This window comes from Temnothorax nylanderi, unplaced genomic scaffold (genome assembly GCF_030848795.1).
Source record: "Temnothorax nylanderi isolate EJ_2023f unplaced genomic scaffold, tnyl_v1.0 TNYL_tig0021_pilon, whole genome shotgun sequence".
Taxonomy (NCBI): Eukaryota; Metazoa; Arthropoda; class Insecta; order Hymenoptera; family Formicidae; genus Temnothorax; species Temnothorax nylanderi.
Window position 1 is genome coordinate 559,209 of NW_027249083.1, and position 25,494 is coordinate 584,702.

General features: G+C 43.7%; 1 protein-coding gene across 10 annotated transcripts in view; it reads left to right on the forward strand.

Annotated features, from left to right (window-relative positions):
- Eip93f (Ecdysone-induced protein 93F) overlaps positions 1-12,954 on the forward strand; it is a 119,434-nt gene extending 106,480 nt beyond the window's left edge. For 9 of the 10 annotated variants that reach the window (XM_071700164.1, XM_071700155.1, XM_071700165.1 and 6 more), the window contains 3 exons: positions 3,054-3,288; positions 4,111-4,987; positions 5,220-12,954. In XM_071700164.1, the coding sequence (XP_071556265.1) occupies positions 3,054-3,288; positions 4,111-4,987; positions 5,220-6,522 (2,415 nt within the window). In that variant the 3' untranslated portion in view covers positions 6,523-12,954. The remainder of the gene's footprint in view (positions 1-3,053; positions 3,289-4,110; positions 4,988-5,219) is intronic. The other variant, XM_071700162.1, reaches the window with a different exon arrangement.
- The last annotated feature ends 12,540 nt before the right edge of the window (positions 12,955-25,494 follow it).

The window sequence follows — 25,494 nt, forward strand, 5'->3', positions numbered from 1 at the left end:
CTACTTGTGAAGCACAATTTTGATTAACTGCAATTAAATCGATTTACGAAAACTGTCGATTCCTCCCGATCGCTTATGATCGCGCGATACTTTCGACACTCCCGGTATTAATCTCGCGACGCGGCGCGTACACGCGTTTATTACACGGCGACGGAATAATTACGGAGAAGCTACGAAAGAAACTGTACTACGATCCGCTCGACGCCCGTCGGCGTCGGCCCGTGGCCCGTGATGTCCCGCAGGTAGACGCGACAAGTGAGTTTAAAATGGCGGAGAGAATTTCGTAAATCGCACGGCCAACTTCACTCGCCTGGAGCAACCGTCGCGAGGACACTACACTTGCTGCTTGTGAAGCACAATTTTGATTAACTGCAATTCAATCATTGATTTATGAAAACTGTCTATCCCCCACGATCGCCGAGTATCAGAACACGATAAAATGCGAGGTTAAACGTGAGACGTTAATAGAGACTGTGATCTGTCGCTAATTAAACACGTCGCGTCGCGGCGTTACTTGATTTTTTTAGGATTCGCTCGTGTCTTTCATCCGTGTTCCGAAAACGATGGCAAATTCACTCCGAAGCCGCGCGACACGACGCGAGACGCGAGTCAAGTTGACCGATTGAGAAAAGCGAAATTCGAAAGAATGCAATCTAAAGTCAGTATTATCGAACGCGATATACCTCGGATCGAAATCGCGAAGCACATGTATTAAATACACATTCGATGTCACATATATACCACGTATATCACAGTTTTCCGTAATCCGGAGTCCGACGATACATATATGTTTACTCCGCGCAACGATCTACGATCCGAGAGTTAAATTCCAAGATAGGGTCGCGTGACGCGGACGCCGCGCCGCGACTTTTCGTAAACATGATGGAGGGGAGGTAGAGTGACTACTCACGGCGCGCGTTCGGTGGGTCTAGTTATTTTCCCCCCACTCCATCTCCATTACGCATGTTGCCGCGGCGCCCGCGACCTCGTTGTTGTTCTCGGATCGCGTCGCGGAGTAACGTACGAATACGAATCGCCGAGCCGGCGTTTCAAATTACAGAAAACTGTGTTACATCGAATGATTAGCTAATACATATGTTTCGCGGAATTTATACGGACACGAAGTATATCGCGTTCGATAATACTGACTTTAGATTACATTCTTTCGGATAAGGCCGATTCTACAATCAGTATGATCGTACGTCGGAGTCGGATGTCGGAACGCAGCCGCTGGTCCAATGAGAAAAATCCGTTATCAAAAAAGAAATTCTCTTATTGGGCCATCGGTTGCGTTCCGACGACTGATTGTAGACCGGCCCTAAAGCCCGTGTCACACTACGTATCGCGGACACGGATCGGATTGAGATTGCGGATCGTAATCTAGCCAATCGTAGACGAGCAGCTCATCTGTGATTGGCTGATTTCCGATCCGCGATCTGTAATCCCAATCCGATCCGCGTCCGCGATACGTAGTGTGACACGGGCTTAATCGATCTCGCTTTTCTCAACCGCCAACTTGACTCGCCTCTCGCGCCTCGCGCCTCGCGCCGTGTCGCGCGGCTTCGGAATAGTTCGGAATCGTCGTTTTCGGAACACGGATAGTCGGATAAAGAATACGAGCGGACCGGAGCGGACGAACATATATATATATAGCAAGGTTTTTATTTTATTTAGAATAATATTTTTGTCGAACAAAAAAATTGAGCAAGGTTGAAAAACACTATCATAAAATTTTGCGAGATTAAATTCGAGGTGTCTGCTATGTAATACAAATCGTCTCCTCGAGAAAATATTTGGCATTGTGTTTCACCGTATCGTACTTTTCTAAAAGTTGTATCTGCATCGCACGGTCTGTTTGGTTGTAATATAGTTGCTACTTAAAAATCGTCTGCCTACTGAACTTCGCCTCAGCATGAACACTAAGAGGCGCTATTTTATTTTACAACTTGCCGAGCTCGCAAGCACGGTCTATGCACGAGAACGGTTAAAGTCTCATTTTTCGTGTCCTGCATTTCGTGCGATCGCGTACCGCGCGTTTATACGTATAGCAACCATCATAGAAGACTGTTGCTTCACTTTTAGTGGCAATGCATGCGCCTTAAACGAGTCCCGAGTGGTATCTCTGCACTTGAATTCCGGCGTATCTCGTCGAAACGCACGCCGAAGATAAGCTTTTCTCTACGCGAATTCCTGCCCTCTTTTCCTTCTATTGAGGACTAGCAGGGGAAAGGTGGTCTCGCGATTATCGTGCCGGGCGACTGCCGAGAGCATCGAGAACGTTGTTTTCCTCGTAAAACACTTGCCGCTGCTTTGGAAAAAATACCATTTACCGATTAGCAGCTCTCCTGCATGGCGCTTATAGCTATTTTACATTTGATGGAGATATATGTACCGAGTGGTTTTTGTAAAGTGGCTCGATTGAATATTTTGCAAGTATTAGATAAAGAAATAAAAATAAAGGGTATACGTATCTTTAAATTAAGTTCTCTGTATGCACGGGCGATTTACTTTTAAAATAAAATAAGCTAAAATATCAAAGTTTGTAAAGAAGTTTTAAAGCGACATTCTCAAGATTCGTAAAATGTTATCTCAAAATGGTTAAAACTGACACGTGATTCCTTTTACATAAAATCCGTCTGTGCGACGTTCTCAAAGCTAAAGTACCTTTTCCTGCATTACGTTCTTCTCCATTTTGAGATTTTTAAAAAAATATGCAATGCGGTCACTTTACGGAAACCACTTTGTATATATTTACATGGACAATTGACACCTACACATGATACAAATACACGTACACTCCAGACACTACACACACACACACACCTCTCGATGAAGCACTCTCGAACAAGAAGTTGTTATTTATGAGCAGTAATGGTTGCTTAATGACTATCGATGATGAGAAAAGCAAGGCTTCTACTCATGTCTCCGGAGACGGAGTGAAAGCTTCTACTTTTACTTTCCTCGAGAGGACAACTTGACTGTAATCTGCAATTTAGATACTCTTTTATAATTGAGAAGTATGCAGAAAACGCTAGAAGAGATGTTTTTAACAGGTGGACGACAAAGAATTATCCGGTGCGGAAGAGGAGAAGGAAGTTGAGAAGGCCCTGCTGAAGCCTCTGCTCTCATTGGAGGATCTCGTAAGGTTTTCCACGCTCGAGGGGACCGGTGGTGATTCTCTCAGGAACCTGCTGCAGCGCGGACACGAGACAGGAGCCGAATGGGGACTGGAACATGCGAACATTGGTCCCTATATTCAAAAGATGTTGGCTGCCGCTGCACCATTAGGTAAAATTAATCGTCTAAACTTGATATTAGGAAATGATATCAAAAGTAGCTTGAAAGCTCTGTCAGTTAAAGAGTTTATCCGTTATTTTGATTTAAGAATTGCAATGCAGTTTTGATTGTCTATTGAAGTTCCGATTACAATTAATTTCTCAATAAGTTACATATTTCTAAAATTCGAAGTAATTAATTTTTTGTTTACATTTATTAATATAGTATGAGACTACACACACACACACACACGTACAAAACTTGCTATAAAATAGTATAATACGTTGATAATCGGGATTTCGGACATTTCCAATAAGCATTCGTTTATTTTGTTCATTGACTGACCAACCAATCTGCGTCAAGAGAGGAAAGCCGAAAAGTGTATTACGCCACAATAGGACTTCTGGAATCGATAGAAGCCAGGCCCTAGTTAATCAGCTCGCCGATATTTTTTCTGCCTTTGAAGACTGCAATTTAATTTGAATAGCTTACATCCGTATTTGAAATTATGACAAATACTCGAGTAAAAATAAAATGCAGATAATCGCGTTTTTTGTTAAAGTCATCATTAAATCTGTAAAAATATTTCGTATAGGCATATGTCTTTAATTACTATATGTATAATATTTAAAGATACCAAGTATAACAACTTTTTGTTTAAAACAAAACTTAAATTAGAATTACAAAAGTCTCATTAAGCTTGTTTCTTATCCTTAACATAATCTTGTAAAACTATGCTTATTTATTAGCAAAATTATATTATAATGCATTTATCAATATCACGTCAACAGATATTCATAAATATCTACAATAAACACTATAATGATGACGTAGGGTTAGATACGCGAGACTATCGCATACCCGAAGTGATGAGGAAGCTGATGTGCGAGGACAAGAGGCTGAACAAGAACGTGAACGGAGACCAGTCGCAGTCGCATCACCATCAGCACCATCCCCTCGCCGCGCATCAGCAAACGCAGTCGCAGCAGCAGCGCCCGCCCATGACGAATGACGACTTCAATCCTAACATCGAGGAAGAAGCCAGCGATAGCGCTCAGGGCAGAGCGATACTGAAGATTCCGTCCTACAAGCCCGCGAGCACGCCGGGCTGTTCCAGCAAGAATGGCGAGCCGACTTCCGCCGCGTTCGCCCAGAGCTTCGCGGCTGCCGCCTCGAGTCCGGGCCTCCTGGAGCGAGCTAGTCCAGCGTTCTCCACCGGCACCAGCAGCCCCACGAATTCGCTGGTGGGCAAAGCGGTGGCCGTTAATTTCCGCGACGTCATCGCCAAGAGCATCAGCGTCAAGTTCCAAGAGGGCCAGACGCCCAGCGCGGCCAGCATACCGGGTTGCCAAACGCCCGGCGGCGGTGTGCCACCGCAGCAGGCCATAATGACAGATCCGAGTCCGTTCAAGAGAGGTCGTTACACACCTCCGCAACCACCGCAACAGCAGCAACAGTCGTCGGCGCAGCAGCAGCAATCCAAGCAGCAGACGCAAGACGCGAATAAATCGAAACCGGGCACCGGCGGCAAGGGCACCAGACCTAAGCGCGGCAAATACAGGAATTACGACAGGGACAGCCTCGTCGAGGCGGTACGCGCAGTTCAGCGTGGCGAAATGAGCGTGCATCGTGCTGGCAGCTTTTACGGAGTTCCGCACTCCACCCTTGAGTACAAAGTCAAGGAGCGGCATCTCATGAGGCCGCGCAAAAGGTAAGTCGATTAGATGTCTTGATAAGAGAGTTCTCCGTCTCTTACTTCTTTTTTTCGTTTTTTTTTTGCCTGTTGAAGTTACAAATAATTGATGAACGATATAATGTCTATGTGACAAATAACGATGTTTCGGAACTATCGGGATATTTTTTAAATTACATATCGGAAATTATTATAAAAATTTGTTTAATAAAAATTAAGAGCTCTAATTGTAGCTTCTCTTCTTTTGCAGGGACCAGAAGCAACCGGACGACAAGTCGAAGGAGACCGCGACGACGGCGGCGGCGGCGGCGGCGGCTGCGGCGGCTGCGGCAATGCGGCCGGGCACCGCTGGCGTCGATAAGAAGCCGCAGCTGAAGCCGCAGAAACCGTTTACGCCGCCCGGCGGTATACCGGGTCCGAACGGACTGAAAATGCCTCCGTTCATGGAGGGCATGCCCCACCTGCCGTTCGGACCTTTCAACTTCTGGAACCCGACGCCTTTCATGCCTTCCCCCTTCATGGGTGGCGCGCCAAACGTGCCGATCCTTCCGGAACAATATTTCGCGTCGCAGAGAATGCGCGGATTGCAGGAGCAACAACGAAACGCCACGATGGTACAGCAGCAGCACCAGCAACGAGACCGTGAGGGGGTTGGCGTATCCGGAACGGCAGACGTGGCCGGAACTTCGAACTCTCGAAGCGCCTCGATATCGAAGGCGCCGCGCGACATGGTGGAGAGCATCTACGACGGGCCCGGGGCGAACGGCAGTTTCCTGGACAATCTGATCAGGTCGAGCCTTGAGACAGGCATTCCAAGGGACCAGCGGGCGATCGCGGAGGCGAGAAACCAGCAGCAGCAGCAGCAGCAGCAGCAGTCGTCATCGCAACATCCGGAAACGATGAGCAGCAAGACCCTGATCGACCAGCTCTGCAGAAACTCGAGGAGGACCCCGCTGCCGCGAATGGCGCAGGACAGTAGCGAGGACGAGAGTTATCGAGGACCAACGAGCAGGATGGTGCCAGAGAGACCGGAGCGCGTGCCCACGGTCGATCTCAGTCCCTCACCGTCGGAAAGAGGTCGCACGGAGGACGGCAGCGATCGGCTAACGTCACCGCCAACGCCTCTGTCGATCTCCCGAGCGGGCAGCAGGGACGAGGACAGCACCCGCGACTCGAGGATCGATCGCAGCAGCAGAGAGCGCGAGGTTCACAATGGCGGCCAGGAGGATCGCGACCGGAAGCAGCCTCTGAGCTTGCAGCAGCAGCAGCAGCAAACACAGCTGAATCACTACCCGGACTTACACAACCTCTACGCCGCGTCAACTGACAAAAAAAGTGCCTGTGATAGTAAGCTTATAGTAGATCATTCGAGCCAGAAGACTCAGCCGCAGCAACAACAAAAGGAATACGCTGCCGTGAGCGGACTGGTCGTGCAACTGCAGAGGGGCTACAACACCGCGAGCAGCAGATCCGGCGAGCCGACTAACAGCCAGCAGCCGGCGGCGGCGGAGCAGCGCGGCGCCGCGCTCAGCACGGAGGACTCCGTAGAGTAGACGAAAGTCAGTATCAGTTATCAGTAAAGTATACAGTTATGAGTACAGTAAAACAAATGAAAAGACCCATATACAGTAAGACCCACATTCCCGCCCAGATCTCTCACACGCACCGTACCCGTGCGCCTTCTCGTTGTTGCGCGCCGCGAACGGGGTTTCCCTTCGCGCTCGCTCAATTCTTTTTCCCAAATCTTGTCCGTGTCGGGCAAGAGAGAGAGACGATGTTTGTAAGAGAGTAGAAAACTCCTCGCGCTGAATGATCGACTCGAGCACAGGGACGAAGGGAATCCTCAATTACCGTCGCCGACGCGATTAATACCCTCGATTATCCCACGATCTTTCCCTCCCCCCCCCCCCGCCCTCCATCTGCTCCCCCACGACCTTTCTATTCCGATCGGAAGAAAACCTCGAAGCGTTGCGAGGTTGCAAGTCCAGTGCAAGAAGGGGAGAACAAAAAGTGGCGATGCATAAATGCTAAGCACAACCAACCGTAAACCCACTGCGATTCCGCCAGTTAAGCGCATGAACCCGCCGTATGAACCCGCGTCCGGCTGGTCCACGGCCCACCGGCCAACCTGGTATTTAGGCGCGCGTGCAGGAAACCCTTTCGACTTACGGCGAAAAGTACATTTCGCCCCGGAATATATACCGAGAACGTAACGGATATAAAAGACACACACACGCGCGCGACATGTTCATCGTGCTGAGTATTCACACACGCGACACGCTTTAGCAAGGCGCAAGGACCCATTCTGACCGCGTTTCTACAAGCCCGACATTCCACGAGACTCTTCTCTCTCACACATAAGTATCGACACTCAGCGACACACGCAGCATTTATACACACACATACACACATCGTGTACACAAACGAGTACATATACGCGAGTATACAAAAATGGGGAACATAACGAGATACTTAGGCGTTGCGCGCGTGCATATGTGTCGTTACAGCGGCGTAGCCGACGAGATCTTCTCATCTTCTTCGCGTCGTAGCGTCAAGCTTCACCGCGAATCGCATAGGCGGATTTCGGTATTTCGCGCCAATGTGAAATTTCCATTTCTACAATAGACGCGAAGATGATAATATACGAGTCCATTATGTCCCGCGACCGTAGTGGACCTGGCCCGTCGAAGGAGGAGGCTCGGACCGTAACGCCGTGTGACGCACGCATGGGCGCACGCACACGCGAAATGTTAGCCGTTCGATGATTATTATTACGATTATTAATTACTGCAACCACTATCAATCGGTGGACGACGACGAAAGGTCAAACGATGGAACAAAAATGCCGACGCCGACAGCATATTTTTTCCTCTGTGAGTGTAAAACTACCTAATGCAAAATGAAAAAAAAAACTTATTATCTACTATTTAAACACTACTTAACTAAGGAGCGATATAATTATATAAGGAATAATATATTATATATACATATATTTTTTGGTCATTACGAAACGTGTGCGAAGCGAGAACGAGCCAAGGCTTTTGTTGGCGCGCGTAGGTGACGTTTTTCTTTTTCACGACGCGACAATATTTCTATAATCTCGGTTGTTTCGAGGCCAGCGCTCGACGTGAACGCGTCCCACGTTTCGGGCGTCAGAACGCGGCAAAATGGGAAGAATGCAGAAAATACCGGAATGCGATCTTCGTTGTTGAGAATTGCCTGCAAAGTCGCGAGTGATCTTTTTGTCCGAACGATCAATATAATAGCACGTTCGAGAGAGATGTCCACGCTTAATCATCTATATCTATGAAATCTTTTTCTTACGAAGGGTTTTTGTATAACGAACAGCGCGTAAAAGATTCTAATATCTTTTAAACAAGCATGAAATATTTCAAGCTTTTTGACACACATAAAAAAATAAAAGAACTTTATTTTAGGAATTTGCAAGTATTAGAACTACCGTTAAAAATAATATCAGGTTAGAAGTCTCTTAGTTGTTATATAACTTTAATCCTCTGTTTTGCATACAAAGTTTGAAGAGGAAGGGTAATTCCGATTTCCCACTCTTTTTTGTGAGCAATTACGGCTACGAAGATCGCGATCTTTCGGCGTCGCGCTATGAGATTAAATTGCGGTCCGAATCCAGGCAGAACTAGAAAGATATGAAATTAGAACGTGAGATAAGAGAGGAAAAAGGATACTGTTGTAGGGCGCGCGCGCGCGCGCGCCGGCTCTCGATTCGGTTTTCTCCGATATACCGGAAGCGCAGACGTTTTTCTTAAGCGCGAGACGCCCACTTTTTGATACGAATACAAATTTTCTACTGCATAGAGGGAATGATAGAAAAGAAAAAGAGAAAAAAATGAAGCTGCGGTCGCAGCAGCGCAAGCGGAGGCAGTGTTGTATCGTTTCTTCGCAAGGGAAAAGACTTACTAAACCTAGGAATGTGTTTTAATCTTTGTTTTCGTTTCTCACACATATCGCGGCTCTCCCGCGAGCGATATATGCATTAGGAACCAGCAGATTCATCGTGAAACGCGTCGGGACGGATTTTGGGCAGACATTTCGAGCGCGTTTCGATCGTCCGCCGCGCCGATTTGAAGTAACGACGACACGTATATCGAACGAATGACGAACATCGACGTTTCGAGCGGCCACTACGTCTCTCTTATTCAATTTTCTGCGAATTCACGCGGTCATGCACGTCCAATTATGCTCGCGATTGTGATACATACTCGAGAAAACGTACTAGAGAGTTTTGGATACGATAAATTTTCAAGCTCGGTGAAAACCCTTGTAATCTTGATGAAAGTCTAAAATCTTTATCAATTGATAATTATAGTGAGAAATAAATAATTTCAAATGCAAATGTCGATACGCGATTCTCAGTCAAAATTTCGTCTGATGAATTAAAATGATAATTTAATTAAAATATAGACGTGTTTGTAATCTAAATTTAAAAATATTTTCAATTTTTACTACGTACATGTTGAAGACAATTTTATTGAAATCTATAGATAATTTTGTTTGAAACTAATATATATTTTCTTAAGAAATATCAAAGTTGTACAATTAAAATTTCTTAGTACTCTAGTAATTTAACGACGTGCGCGACTGTCATCGCATTTCTTTTGGTTAAAATTGAGTTTCATGGAGAGATGATCTGTGCGAATAGTATTAAAATGGGCGATTTCGTCATTTCGTTAATATAGCAGGCAGACCGTTGGACCAAGACGAAATCGACGGAGACGAAAGCCGGAGTAGAAAGGATCGGAGGCCAGACGAACGCGAGAAAACGGCGACAAAAAGAAAAATAAATAAAATGGTGCTGTAGTGCGGGCCAGGATTTCCTATTTTTCTCGCATAGTCGAGCGTAGTCGAGCGGGAAAATGACGCGAATAAATACAGGAAAGTTGAGGATAGAGCAGCAGCAGCAGCAGGAAACGAAAAAGGATGATCCACACGCACTCATCTCATGACTCTCTTTAAAAGTAACGACTGAAAGACTCTAGGCTGTACATAAAGTATAAGGCATGTATGTTCGGTGTTTTAAAAATGCAAAAATTCCTTATTAATGAAAAAAAAATTATACCTACGAAAAAAGTAAACCATATAGGCAAGGCTACTCTCTCGGTGTTTTTTGGAACTAAACTTAAAATTTACCCTATTTAAAGCAAAAAAACCGTGAATAATGTAACTTTAAAGGAAGCGCGCGTAAACGCGGAAACAAGTTATTGAGTGTAAACGTTAAGGTCTCCTTAGGGTTAAAAAAAATTAACAAGCTGAACAGCAACAAAGCGAAATGCAAACTAATTATGATTGTGTGTAAACGTAAATTTAAACCTTCCTTCGCCCTGTGTCCGCTAAGTCACTTTTTAACTATCCACCACCACCACCACCACCACCACCGCCTGTCTCTCTTCCCTTTATTCCTCACCTCTACTCCTACACACTTCCTCGCAGACACACCTTCGATGAAGTATATAAATCACTCGGTGTGATCTGATACTTGATGCCTCGAAGTCTTTTTCTAAACGTTCACCAGGCATTATTATGCGAAAAGGAGGGAAATATGTTTATACACTTGTTCCGACCACTAACTCACTCACCCCCCTTTATCACCCCCCCCCCCTGTACCAACCCAAAAGCCCATTCAAACCCCTATACCCGCGAATTCGCATCACCGACACACCTAGAAATTCAAGCCCGATACCTTTTATCGAAAGATTTATCGTTAGATGTGAAAAAAAAATGATATTTATCGTGCGGATGATAGTAAACGTGCGTACACTATGATTGTCGTTAATTCAATTACGGTTAAAATGTTTCGTCGCGACGTTAAGTGCGGTCTATAATCGGCGGATCTCAAATCTCCACGATCCATCGGGTGCAAACGCGGTACGTCTTTCGGTATTTCTTTTTTTTTCACGTGAAAGAAAAGGTGATACACCAAAGGGGAGAATAGAAAGCGCGCGAGCAAATGTGGGACGAACGAGACTATCCGGCGTCCAACGTCCGCGTCGCCGAAAATAATTCGCAGTTGCTACGGATACCTGTCCTCTTCATCGTATCGCTCGTAATTGGATCAAATTCTGCAAGCAGACGACGATCAAATTGTTGGTGGTTTTCTCTCTCTCACGTAGAATGCGTTATCCAATTGGTACCTGTAATTTTACATATATATTCGCTAACTAGACGAAGATTGGCCGGGATACGAGAGAATAATGTTAATACATTGATATTTGCAATTAAGAATGGTTAAGATTAGGTAATGAATGTAATGGAATTTTTTACGTTTCATGCTTTGGAAGTTGAAATTATTGTTCGGTGAATAAAATAATTATTTAAGAAATAAATTTATTGTTCTTGAGTCGGAATGACTTCTTTAAAAACGGTTAACTATATTTTTTGTATATATAAAAGATCCGTTATTTCTGCGTGTTATATAAATTAAAAAGATAATAAAAACTATAATGTATTGATGAAATTGATCATTAATCGTGCAAGGCATGTGTTACACGTGCACGTTGCAACCAAGGTGGCGACGTTTTCGACGACGCGGACTGTGTAGAGCGACAACGCGCGAGGCTCGCCCGCGTAGGTTTAGAACGGGGACGATTAGGTCGCGACAATTAGTACGATCGACGCGCCGACGGCGTAATTAACGATACGTCCGCGTTAATGATCTCCCAGCGACACGTCGACGCATCTGCCATAACAGTTTAGACTACCTATAGACGCGCGTTACTTCTTTCTCTCGCGGCAACGCGCCGAAGATTCTCACAACACCGTGCGCGATAAAGCGCGATCGCCGTCCGAACGAGCGATTGTCGATGCAGACGCGAGAGAAGGGCCGCGTTCAGCAGACACAACTGTTGAGTTCGTCTTATCAATACTCTGCGTTGATTGGTTGGTTCTAAAAGTAAGAATCACGTTCGACTGCTACTCAGCGGTTTGGTCTACTGAACGCGCCCAATGTCTCGTTCCTTCGCGCGAGAAGGGCGGGATTATTGACGTCGACCGAGGGAGATATTTGTCTATCCTTTTGGCGACTCTCTTCGAGTAAAATTCTACTATAGAGAAATTCCCGTTTTCTCTCTGGAAAATTTGCTACACGCGATCGTCGGGGAAAGGGATATGAGAGAACTCGAGGCTAGGCATGTACCGTTGTAGACGCGATTGTTGAAGCACTGTCGATCTTTTTTCGTTCGTTTTTTTTCTTTCCGGGGGAGACGACGGGAGACGAAGGCACGACGGAAGCTCCTCCAAGTCGAAATCGTATTCGTCGTTCTCCGTTATTGAGAAATCGAGCTTAAGGTTTCTCTTATGCGCATGTTTACATTCGTGCGCCGCACAATGACAATTCTCGTTCGATTCCGAAGACAATTGGTAAAAAAAAAAAAAAAAAAAAAAAAACACTTGATGTTACATGTATCGCTGTCTCTAAAATGCATATAATTATATTTGAAGGGAATGCAAAAATCTAGAAAAAATGCGAAAAGCGTCTAAAAGATATCCGAATGATCTGAATGTCTTTCAGACACTCTTTTATTAGGTATTTTTTAGATATTTATGTTGCCTCAGAAGTCTCTAATCTTCAAAAATCACAACAATTATCATCCTGCAAAAAAAATGCATGCATAAAAGATACCTTAACGCACAACTTTGTTCTTCGCGATCGGAGAATTCAAAAAGAATCCTTCAGTTCTTTGGTCCGTTCGCGCTTGTCACATCCTGTCGTCCCTCCCTTCGTCGCGGGCGATACGCTAAACAATCCGGCGAGTGACGGATTGGTCGAATATACGGGGAGGAACAGAAATCTTTAAGAATTAAAAGATGATATATTATATTAAAATATCTGTGATGTAAAAAGTAACAAAATTTTGATGTATATTTTTCACAAATTATTGTAACCAGCTAGTGTATATGTAATAAGATTATGGATATATATATATTATATATATATATATATATATATATATATATATATATATAAAGAAAAAAGACTATTGTAATTATGGTGTGCGAAGACAAAGTAAGACGAATAAGGGAAGGCAAACCGAGAACTAAACGGGACAAAACGAGCAAGTGGAGGAAAGAGAGGGGGAGAAAGAGAGCAAGAGAAAAAAAAAGAGTGTAAGAGAGCGAAGAGAGAGAGATAGGTAGATAGATAAATAGGGGAAAAAAAGGAAGACGGTAGAAGCGTGATCGCGAAATTACATTGATCCACACCGGTGGTCAGACGGGACCAAGATGGCGGGCATCGCTCGGAAAGTCGGGTCCAAAGATTCCCGTTTTTGCGTTTTCGTTTGCACACCTCTCTTTATGTTGTCGCGCGCGTGCTCTTTCCGCTTTCATCGAGCCCTCGATCGGCAGAACGAGAGGAAACGGAGGGGATTCTCACGTTCTCTTTCTCCGTTTCCGCCGACTTTGCGTGGGGGAGAGGAGAAAGAGTCGTAGTCTCCCTTCGGCGCCCTTTCAGTTCGCGCGAAGGTAGAATGGGACTCGGACGCGATTCTGGATAACTGGAAAACAGGAAGATTTGGTCCGATTGGCCCTGAAACGGCTCAATGTCAGCTACCTCACAATATTGTCACGTTTGGTATGGTTCCAGCGAGAGAGACGCTCGTGTGTCACGAACATGGACGTAAGAACGACATTCGCGATTTGCTTCCTCGAATTTTGAGCGATTAAATTTTATTATTTCAATCACTGCGCTACTGTATGCTTGCTTTTCATCAATTACATACCGTCAATTACTTAATAAAAAATATCTAATTTTCATAAAATCTTATTTGACACGGTTATTGTGCAGTTCGATTAAATTTTCTTTTCGAGAGATAGTGAGTGATTTTTTTTAAATTTGAATTTGAATAATAAAAATATTACATGTTTTACGTAATATATACTATTTCAAATGCGAATAAAAAAGTGTAAAAAACGTTTGAAAATATTTCAGTTCTTTCTAAATTGCTAAATTTTTTAAGACATATGTGATAACAATAGAAAAATCAAATAATAAGTTATTTATTCTGGGGAAGGGATATTAAGATTTTTAGATACTTTTGCTGAGATTTTAACAATCACTACTATTTTCATTTTTAAGTAATTTGATCTATTACGCGTAATCTCTATCGTTGTCGGTACCGCAAATAGAATGTCTCGTTTCCACGATCGATGGACACACGGGCGTCGGACAGACGGGGTCGTGTGAAAATGGTCTAAACAGTTCCAAATTGTGCCTAAGTTATGAAGTTACGTTTTTACGACTTTCACAGTAGCACGAACGAAAATAGATGAGACTAATCATAGCAGCAAACGGATTTAGTTCGAGCGCGCTTGACCGGGGCGACAACAGCGAGCGCGATAGAGACAAAAGCGGTATATAGAGTTTCTTATTAAAGTAAATTAAACAAGGGTGTATATTACCTACACAATACGTTCCAGGGCCGTCCGGCCGCCATCTTGCGTTCAACCTTATGTTCCGTTTTTTCGAATAAGTGCAATTAGGTACACGAACACAGGCACGCATATTCACTCATTAAATACACACTCATATCTACACACATACACACACACACACACACACACACACACACACACACACACACACACACACGTACGCGAGACACGTCGAGAAAAAAAATGGAGCAAAATGAGCTGTTACGCGCTAAGTTACCGTTTTTTAAATTCTATTTTCAATTCACGCGCATTCTCGAATGTTGGGATTTTCGTGATCAACGAAGAGCTGGCCTGTCATTCATATAGGGATACACAGTTTTTTCACGCATACACGCAGGACACGCACGCATACATGAATACACATACACGAGACATATATATATATATATATACACAATCAAGCGACCGACGTCGATGCGACGAAAAGAAAAGGTCTTCTCTCGCGTACGCGCGGATCTTCCCTTAAAATTGACGAGGCACTTGCTCGCGACTCAAGTAGCAATGTAATGAAAAATCATGCCATGCTTAAACTGCCGTTTATACGCTGATGCTGTCGATATAACGAGGATTGCTCCGTCTGATTGATTTCACACGAGCTTCACTTCAAGGATATACGTCGTTATTGCCATCATCATAATTGCGGTGTTCATTATTGCAAATTAGTATCTTTGCTGTATTTCTAAGTTGTGCTTTCTTCTTTGAAAAATATTAATTAACAAAATGAACCAGGTATTAACCGTAATAAAAATGTGATTCTCGCGAAATAATTACCAAGTTATTAATAAGAAAAATATCCACTCGATTGGAAATTAATATTTGCCTATATTTGAAAAAAATATCTATCTGATCGAAGAAGTAACACCTGCTTGATTGAAATTGAATTTTCATTAAAATGCGTTTTTAACAATAAATAATAATATATTGAAATAGAAAAATTACATAAACATAGGACATTTTTTAATTTTAATAGTTTCAATAATGACACGATTTATTCCATTGGCAAGAAACAATTTATTTATTATTATATTTTAAAACCTTAAAATATAAAATATTATGTGTAGATAAAAGTATACAGGAACATCATGGACAGGTAAAAAATAATTAGATGAACTATTAGGAAATATAAATAATTTAAAATACGTGGAGGAAGATCCGCGCGTTCACGAGCCCGACAAGTCCACGCGAGTTCGCCTGAACCAATGTAGTAAATCGAAAAATGTCTCCTCCGTTGTCGGTCGAGGACTCGGTACCTTCCTGATCGGCTTTAATAAGCTTGTAATCCGTAGGCTTTTTTCAGTCATGAAGTGACTCTAAAGGCATAAAGAAGGCTCGACGAGCGAGCAGCATTGTATACGTTGATCGACCGCACGCGTGTTGGAGACCGTAAAATAAATTAAGAAGGGGGGGGAAGAGAAACAGAATACCGACCGAATTGTGTTCAACTGGGCGAATCGCCGCCGTCGTCTCGACGTCGGACGACGGATACACGTATCGTAGATAGGGTAGATAGATATACGGCGAACAAGTCGGAAGATTTGAACGCGAGAATGGCAACATGGTTAAAACCGGTGCCGAGATCTCGTCTCCGAGGGGCCGCGAAGAAGGCGAAAGCTCTCCTCGCATCGCGCGACTGCCAAGGAGTAGGTTCCCTGAGTGCGACTCTCGCGACAGCTGGAAATGAACGAGCTCTCCGCGAGATTGTATGTTTTCGCTCTTTTCCATTTCGTTTCTCCGTGCCATTTGGATACTCCCGAGAGACACGTCAAAGTCAAAACTCTCCTTGCATTTTTAATCGAGTAAAATGAATACGAACTAATTCTATTTCGCGAATTGCAGGAAGCAAAATCTCAGTGAAATAACAGATTGATAACTCTTTGTATAGTAATCGAATTATACAGTGACTTATGAAACTGTGTGATAAAATTACTACAATTATCCATGACTAACTGACTCGAAAAAGGCGTTATCAACTTATAAACAAATAAATATCTATGATCTTGCTACTATATCTCCGTTCATGAATTTTCAAAAAATAAACTCGCAATAATGGCACTGTTTGATCAGTTTCGTCAGTCACTGTATACAAGATTATCAGTTAATTTGTTGCATATAGTCAATAACAGAAATCGAACAAATTACATATGGTATATCGATAAAATTTTATTGTCTTTGCTGTTGATGTTAAGTGTCATGCTAAATTAAATTCGATCCGTTGTTTCGCAAATCTTAATTCGCATAACAGTTTTTTACCTTCGATATTACGTGACTCTATAACTATTAGTTTAAAATTGTTACGAAAGAGTTGTCAGATTCATGAAAGTACCGAAATTGCGTTTTCGACAGTCGCAGCTCTCCATTCTCGCCGAGAGGCCGATCGGTGGCGATCGTCTCCGGCACCGGCACAAGCCTAGACTTTTCGACTAGTAGCGATTAGGTAAATGGCGCTGGTACTACGCAGCTAGCATCGATGGTACTCGTAGTTTGACGCTTTGGTTGTTTATATATCGTGTTCTTTTCTATATGCTATCACTATCGCCAGACCCGGCCTGACTGCGCAAATCACCAAGATCGTGACAAGCCGAGTCACATCGCCGAGACGAGAACTTTTCGTCGACGACGAGTGCCGATACTGAAGAAGCAAAATTCATTCAATGTTTCTATTACTATTTTTATCACACGATATGATCGAGAAAAAACGTAACGAAATTCGATAACAGACATTTAAGAAAGACAACGTGGAAATATCTGAAAAACTTTCTAATCTTTAGACATCTTTTGATTTTCGCATTATTCGAAAAATATAGGTAACTTGTGAGCGTGCAGGGGTAAAGCGCGTTTTTTTTTTATTAATAAAATCGAGTTACATATCGGAAAATCGATCGTCGGTACTCTAATCAAATGTTAGTACCAAAACGTCGCAGACCTGAATACGCCGGAGAGCTTCAAAGTACGACCAATTAGTTTACGGACCAAGTACGCTGAATCACCGGTAATAAATCGATCAAAAGACATACACACGCTAAGAGAAAAATGTATAAGTTCTCTTGTCTCGCGCGTGTTTCTCGCTGTTCGATCTCGATGAGGAGACGATATTCGGAAGGCAACCAGGTCGGGTCTCCTCTACGGGCAACAATGGTTTTAACGGTTAATTAAGAAAAGTGACTATAATCGAGGGAGAGGTGAATTAAGCAAATTAAGCATCCGATCCTCGGAAGGTTCCCGAGCCCTTCCTCCGCACCACACCAAGACAACCCTTACAACAGGATTAACCACCCTCCCGCCAACGGAAACCTCCGCGCAACTACCCTACGCTCTTATTACAGCTTTCACCTCGCAAGCTAATTCCCCCCGGCCGCATTCGCATACTCGGCGACACGCGAAACAGCATACCAGAAATAACAGTACACGCAGTCTGCTCTCTCTCTAACATTACAGCTACAACAACATTGCAATAGCCTCCCGATACCAGTCGTCTCCTTACAGTAACAGACGGGCCGCCGAGACGGGATCGACGTTGCCGCGATCGCGACAGGCGCGAATAGCGAAGACCGCTTAGATACGTGCGACGATTAGTACACGACCAATCGATAACGGAGCATATCACGAGGAACCGGTCGGTCGAACCGGGGGTCGCGGGTCGTCGGTGTTCTCGGCATCGAGTAATCCAACGGGAATTCAATGGAATTCGAGCTTGAACGATTAATTGCATTGTCCGTTGTAACAATTGATTAATCGTTTGTTCTACTTCGAGACACCCGGCTTGGTGTCCCTCGAGACTGATACGGAACCTCGAATCGGGTCCAATCGGTAGATTAGAGATCAAAAACGCGACGCACGACGTTTGAGATCAATCGGAGCAATCGTCGATCCTGGATCAGACTTAGGCGCGCCCGTGCGCGCACCGGGCTGAATACTCGCCCGGTGCTCAGCGAGCAAAGTATTATTAACAAATAACCGGCAACAACATATACACACTACAGGCAACAATAGACATTTCTCTCAGCATCAGGGCACGCAGCGGCGATCGCGCAGCGGCGCCCGCGGCGTCCCGCAATGGTCGCCCTGCGGCAAAGCAAAACAAAATAGGAAAAAAGAAAAAAAATAACAAGTACAGATTACTAAAAGTCTCTACGTCATATACATATATCCAGCAGTGATTTACGCTAATGCAGAAGAGCATGCCACGAAGAGCAATGCAAAAACAAGGATCGCCTCGGCCTCGAGTCGCGATCGGTCGGCGGCCACGGGCGGATCGGCGGTTTGGATCCGGCGATCAACGCGATCCCGCGGCGAGATTTCGCGAACGCGTCGAGGAGACAGATCTCGACAGACGTTCGAACGTTCGCTCTCGGGGAACCCATCGCACGATCGCCGACGATAGGGATAGTGGCGAAGGGACGTCGGACTCTTTCTGTCGATCAATCGCGCGCGCGACACCCGGCATACGGATCGTCGTCGATCGCGGCGTCGCGAGGCCGAGCGAAGTTTCCCACAAATCAAAACCCGCAGTCAGATGCAGAATATAAATAAGTGCAGAGGAAACAAACTACTATAGTATAAACACAGAAAGATATATTATATATAAAATATATTAATTATTATTATTATGATTATTATGATTATTATGATTATTATTAAACGATACATAAAACAATATTATTAATAACACCGAAAAAAAGTACTATATTACTACTATTATTAATTATTATGATTCTTATTATAAATTTAATGAAGACAAAATAACATTCCAACCGTCAATGTGCCACACGACTTTTTATATGCTCTTAAGGAAAACTAAAAAAGATGCTAACGCGAAGTTTAGGGGTACGCGAGGTTAAACAGTACCAGGGTGATCTTCGTAAAGCAGCGTGGAGGAAGCTTGAAGCGAATGGCGTAAGGCCATTCGCGTAAGGGCTGATAGGGCCCTACGCCAGGAAAGGCTTGACGGGAAAAAGAGGAAAAGCTAATTTTAACGAGAAACAGGCGTCCTTCGTGTGTGAGTGTTATATATATATATATATATTTATATACACACTCACAGAGAGCTATGCGTTGGTTATCTCGCAATTAGAAATCTTTACGCCGGAAGTTACATTTTAGAATAACAGCTTACTTCAATTACTCGCCCATCGTCGGTTTTAAATAGCGAATCTTTGTCTAACATTTCAACGATTTTTTCGCGTTCCAATTCCACACCGTTATTAGGTTTTCGTTTCACGTAAAAAGATTCTTCGATTCGATATTCCTATTAGAATAGACCGCAAGAGTAATTGAGATTATCATTCATCACACGTTTCTGAAAATTTGAAATTCTCGGTATATATATGTATATATTTCAGCACACATGTGCACGAAATAGCGTGTCATGTACTTCGGTATTAATATAAAATTTAGAATTTTTAGTTTAAATCGGCGCTCTGCGAAACAATTCGATAATTTAACTGACTGAAATACACTGCATATTGGGCGTCAGACAGCCGAATAAGCTAAATAAAAGCGACACAAAAACGTTTATTAAATTAAAATGAAAAAAGCTTTCGGGATGCTTCAGAAATATTCCCAAGTGAAAAAAAAACAATTATTCTTGTCGAACGAATATTTTTGTCACGACTCGTTTATAATGTACGGTATTCGACTGGGTCATTCTTCGACGACAGCTTAATAGCAGATACTTTATCCAGAATATTATACTCCTTGCTCTCCTCATTCGTTCTGCGTTCCGTTGTCGTAACGATGCTCCTTGACCGCGCGCGCGCGCGATTTAGCACATCTCGAGAGGAGAATTTGAAGACAGCGGACGGAATCTATTGTCCCCGATCTGTTACAATCGATGATGGAGGCAATGCCGCGCCGCATTTCCCACTCGCGATCGTTAGGAAATATGCCGGCGCGTAAGGAAACATATTCGTCGATCGGCGATGATAGATCCGGGGCATGCATACGAGTAATCACGATAATTATCATTACGATTGTATAATTAAGTAGACGTAGGCGTAAGCATATTCATTAACTGGTTCATTGATTGCGCGCATTAATTGCCGTCACGATAGCGATTAGCGCCGGCGAGTGATTACCATCATTATTATCATTATCATTATTGTCACGTGATTATTATTGTGAAGGCGAGAATGAGGGATTGGTGCGCGCGTATGCGGACGATGTGCGTAAGTGCGTACGAGTATACGTCCCGGAAATGCGTGCCCGCGCGAGTATGGGTGCGGTAACTGCATGCGAGCGTGAGGCACACACGGATATACGCGAACACCACGCCATCCTCACACACACAGATATATACATATATATATATATATATATATATATATATATATATATATGACCAACATAACGCGATACGTAGATTTAACGTAACGTAACGCTATTCAGATATATATATATAAATATGTTGAAAATTATTGCGTATATATACGCGTGTTTTCAAGATATAGGATACAAATTGAAACTGTATACATACACATGTGCGCGTATTGCTGAAATGATCACGTACGCGATTATATGCAAAACCGACGCGACAGAGATATCCATGCAGACGCATTTGTGTGTTGGGCGTTCGCGCAGGGATTCGTGGGCGGTTTGCCGGATCGCGTGCGTCAAATGCAAAACCAACAGATAACGTACATACGACTTACTTATTACGACATACATATGTATGTATAATGCATATGTACGCGCCGATCGAAATGTTTCGCTGACGACGACGACGGTTGACCGACATCACCATTATCACTCTCAACTTTATCATCCTCATCATCGTCATCATTATGTTACTGTCATTAAATATCCATACCGAATCGTGTTGATCAATATCTGTTTGGCTCGTGCATTTCTGAGAGCATCCTTTTTTCGTAACCTTAATTAATCATTGTCCATGAAAAACGATAAATAAAAAACGTGCATCATAAAATTTTACACCGGGTTTTGAATTAAAAGAAGCGTTAACACTCTCTAAAAAAGAAAATTTGATTCTGAAAATTGTAGCTTTTTTCCGTCAGTTTTTTTTTTCGGTGAATGATAGAATACATGAGTTTTCCGAATCTCCTGGCACGATATTGATTGTGCAATTTGCTGTTTCTTTCTTTTCTTTCATCGGTTTTATCGCCGAGTTCAGCTCTTGTCCCGAAGGCATTTCGAAAGTATCATCGTTCCACCGAAATGGATCCCTACGCAAGCGTTGGCGCGAAGCGGTGATCTCTTGCACTTTCAAAAATCTATTTTCGAACTTCATACTTATTGATGTATTCGGATTGAAGAAAATAAAAAAAAATAAAAAAGAAAACTGTACGCGCTGTATGAATTGAACTAAACCGAAAGAACGGAAACGTATTCGAATATGTAACAACTTGCAAACATCTCTTTAGATACTAAATTCAATGAAAATTAATAAAGTAGCGATATATTAGTATGTACACGTGTATATGTATTACAGACATATTGAGAAGTTAAACATTCATTTTTTACAACTTAACTTCGTCAGAAATCCAAGAAATCGACAGTTTGCTAAGATTTCAATGTCTTTCTGGACATTGAATTTGCACGATGCTATATCTTGTCGGACGTTTGTAGCAACAATCAAAAGCACATGTGTTCATAAAAGCATAGCGGCCACGTGGCCATAATCGAGAATCGAGAGACCAAATCACGCGAAACGGAAGATGCGAGTGGGAAAAGAGGGCAAAAAAACGACGAGAAAGGTTATTATATTTCTGGATATCTCGATATAATTTCCATTCTATTTTCTAACGTTCTATTTTCTAACGAATCACGATCCGCGTAAACAAACGTCCGATTCTTTCTCAGAAATTCTCGAAACTCGCTAAAGGATGAATTTTCGTTCGAACGGTATCGGTTATCGATCTCTCCCGTCGTCCTCCCGGGTCTTTTGTCATTCCACGATCATTCCACCGCGTTCCTTAACTCGTACTCTTCAGCGACTCGCCCTCGCGCGAGTCTATGTGATCACCGGAAAGGGGTCGACGGACAGATCGTACGCGCGGCTGTGTAGAAGATTACGTAAATTCATTCCATCGGAGATATAGACTGCGAATTTTCTCGAATCGCATCGACGTTCTTTTTTCCCCCGTTTTTTTCTCGTCCCTTCTTCGTCCTTTCTCGTCGGCTCGATATACAAAAACCGCAGATTGCCATACCGTAATCCGACGTCGATCAACAACATTTTCCCGTTTTTGTAACGTATCGGTGTGCGAAACAGCCGCAATTAGAGCAACGTTCGCGTGTGCGCGGGATCCGCTTAGCCACCGCCGAGTGTATTGAACGACAAGTCTGCGGTCTCCGATTGCACCTCTCGCGAAAATACTTTTACTTACTCCCCGTTTACACACGGTTGCTCTTCTCTTCGCCCTCGCGCGAACAACAAATTTCCTGGCAGGTGCACGGAAGGCACACGTTGCGCCCACTTTGCGCGACAATGTGGCAAGGTAACCGTAGAGACGCGTGTCTCTTCCGAGATATTGGAACGTTGTGGAAGGAAATGGGAAGGGACGTGTGAGCGAGGTCTCACAGCTCTCTCTCGAGCCATGGCGAACGCGAATGGCGCCCGTTGCTTTTCGTTGAAAGAAACGTCAGGATCAGCGAAACAAGTTAATCCTATACAGGGAAGCATAAATTTCCGGGACAGGTATATTTATGGCGGACTAAGTAACACTGATGCGGATGACATTAGTCAAAATCGCGGAATGCTTCGAAAAGACGTTGAAGAACCGTCTCGAAGGAAGATTAAGACAGCTCTTTGACGTCTTTTAGGCATCTCTGTGTTATATAAATCAGTAGGGAATATCGACGATAGATCCAGCGAGAGCCTACCAAGCTATACAGATCCACGCTGCTTTACCACGATGTGGCCCAACGTTAAATAAATCGTAATTCTAATTTGGTTGTATATAGATTGCGCGCGAATCATATTTGTACATACCGCGTAGACGTATATACGTTTTTCTGTAAATTGAGAACACGTTTTAATATTCTCCGGTCGATCGGACCGATTCTTCTTCATAGGCAAGGACACGCTTAGAAATCCGTTTTAATCAGCCACGATCCTACGTTAAATACTCATCGATGACGATCGTATGATTATCTATTCAGAAGTGTTAACGAACTTCTCACGCGGCTACTGGTACGACCGGCATTTCGAGACTTGATCTCGATGTTCCGATTACTGCATTATTGTCGTCATTATTATCGAGAGAAACACACGCCGGTGCGAAACGCTTCGATCAATTTAAGAAAAATATTAGATTTATATTCAGTCAACAACGCACTCTTACAATGGCGAATTGCTAATTTTCGTCACCGAATGTCAACATGCTCATTAAAATCGAAATGCCGATCGTACAATCAGCAAGCCGCCATGTACATTATCCATTGTTTTGCTCCTCAAACAGATCCATGTAACACGATAGATGTTTTGAAGGCACAACAATCGTCCGGATCTTCGAAATGTCGTCGATCGCGTTAGCGATAAAATCCTCAATGCGACTTATATATCGATATTGATCACAAGGGTCAACGATCGGGAACATTAATTCTCTCTCTATTACGCCGATCAAATCGTATTTAGTGCTCTTCCCTTCGTTTTCAAACGCGCTTTTTGTCGCGGGCGGGCGGAAGAATAAAATCTTTAGGATTGATCGCGCGATAGTCGTCGCTAACGCGGTGGTCGTCGACCTTCCGACGATTCGGCCACCAGGGCACCCCCATTAAACAGGGCGTTAATTAATCCCCAGCTAATCAAGCAGCAGAGCCAGTCTTATCGCGTAAAAAGGAAAAAAAAACACCGCGAGCGCTATCGAGCGCGCGCCTTTCGGGCGCCGTCGTTTTTTATCGTTGTATCCAGCACGGCGGAAGCTTGTTTCTTAAGCGAAGCACTCCCTCACAGTCCCATTCAACCCATCAACCCTCTCGATTCGATCCCTCATGGGAGAGGACCCGGGTTCTCTACAACGGTGGCAGTAGTGAGCGGGTCAGTTACAGCCCGCCGACGTATAACGTTTAACAACGCGTCTTTTTTTGTACCTTACTTCTTTGTTCTCGTGTCCCTTCGTGATCGTTCGTCAAGTACAACAACAACAACACAACGGGGCGCAGGCGGGATAATAAAGCGTATCCCGCAAGCGCTCAATCGCGTACCTTCGTACCTTCTCGATCGAGCGCCCGATGCTCGATTGACCTTTACGCTCTACCCTCGATTTCTCCGCCCTTTCCCACCCTTTTCCCCCCTCCTCACCCCCCGCCCCCTCCCCCGGACACCCTCGTCCCGGATTTTCTCCCCCTTTTGATTTAAACGATGTATCTTCTAGTTATTAAGGTACCCGAGCTAAGTCCGAGGCGTATCGAGGATCGAACACTTCTCTCGACTCGAGATAAATTGTAATGTTACCGACGTGCTTAAAAAGGAAGTTTTAATTGAGCGCGAAAAAAAAGAATAGAGCGCGACTCGACGCGCGCGCGGTATCGTAAAAATATAACAAAAGTCGATTTAACCGTTGGCTTTTGACTGTCATTAAATTATCGCGTAAATGTCTATTTATTTATAGACGTTTTACTCCGAGGGCCATAATCTTATATTGATATAATTGGCGCCGCTGTGATAATTGTTGTTAACTGTAAATTAGCGCGAGATGTAACATGCGAAATCAGGTGCACCAATAATAGATCCGATCGAATGCCAAATGATCGTCAAAGGATTGCTTTTATGGCCAACGTAATACGAGAGCAATCGTGACGACACTAGCGTGCGAGTGAGTTTACCAAATTTAGGACAATATGGTATCGCGCGCGAGAAATTGCAACGCTATCGCTAAATCAAAATTAAGGGTATTTAATGTTGTGCTAAGAGAACCGCGCGATAGAATTGATATCAAGATGAGAATTGGAATTGAGAGGATCTCGATCCGACGATGTGCCTCGATCCAACCCACCACCCTATCTAGACGTAAAAAATACACTTTCCCGTTAAGCTTGAAAAGGAAAAAAAATCGTACGTAAAGCAACACGACCATGTACACAGCTCTCCTCGCAGGAGCACACAC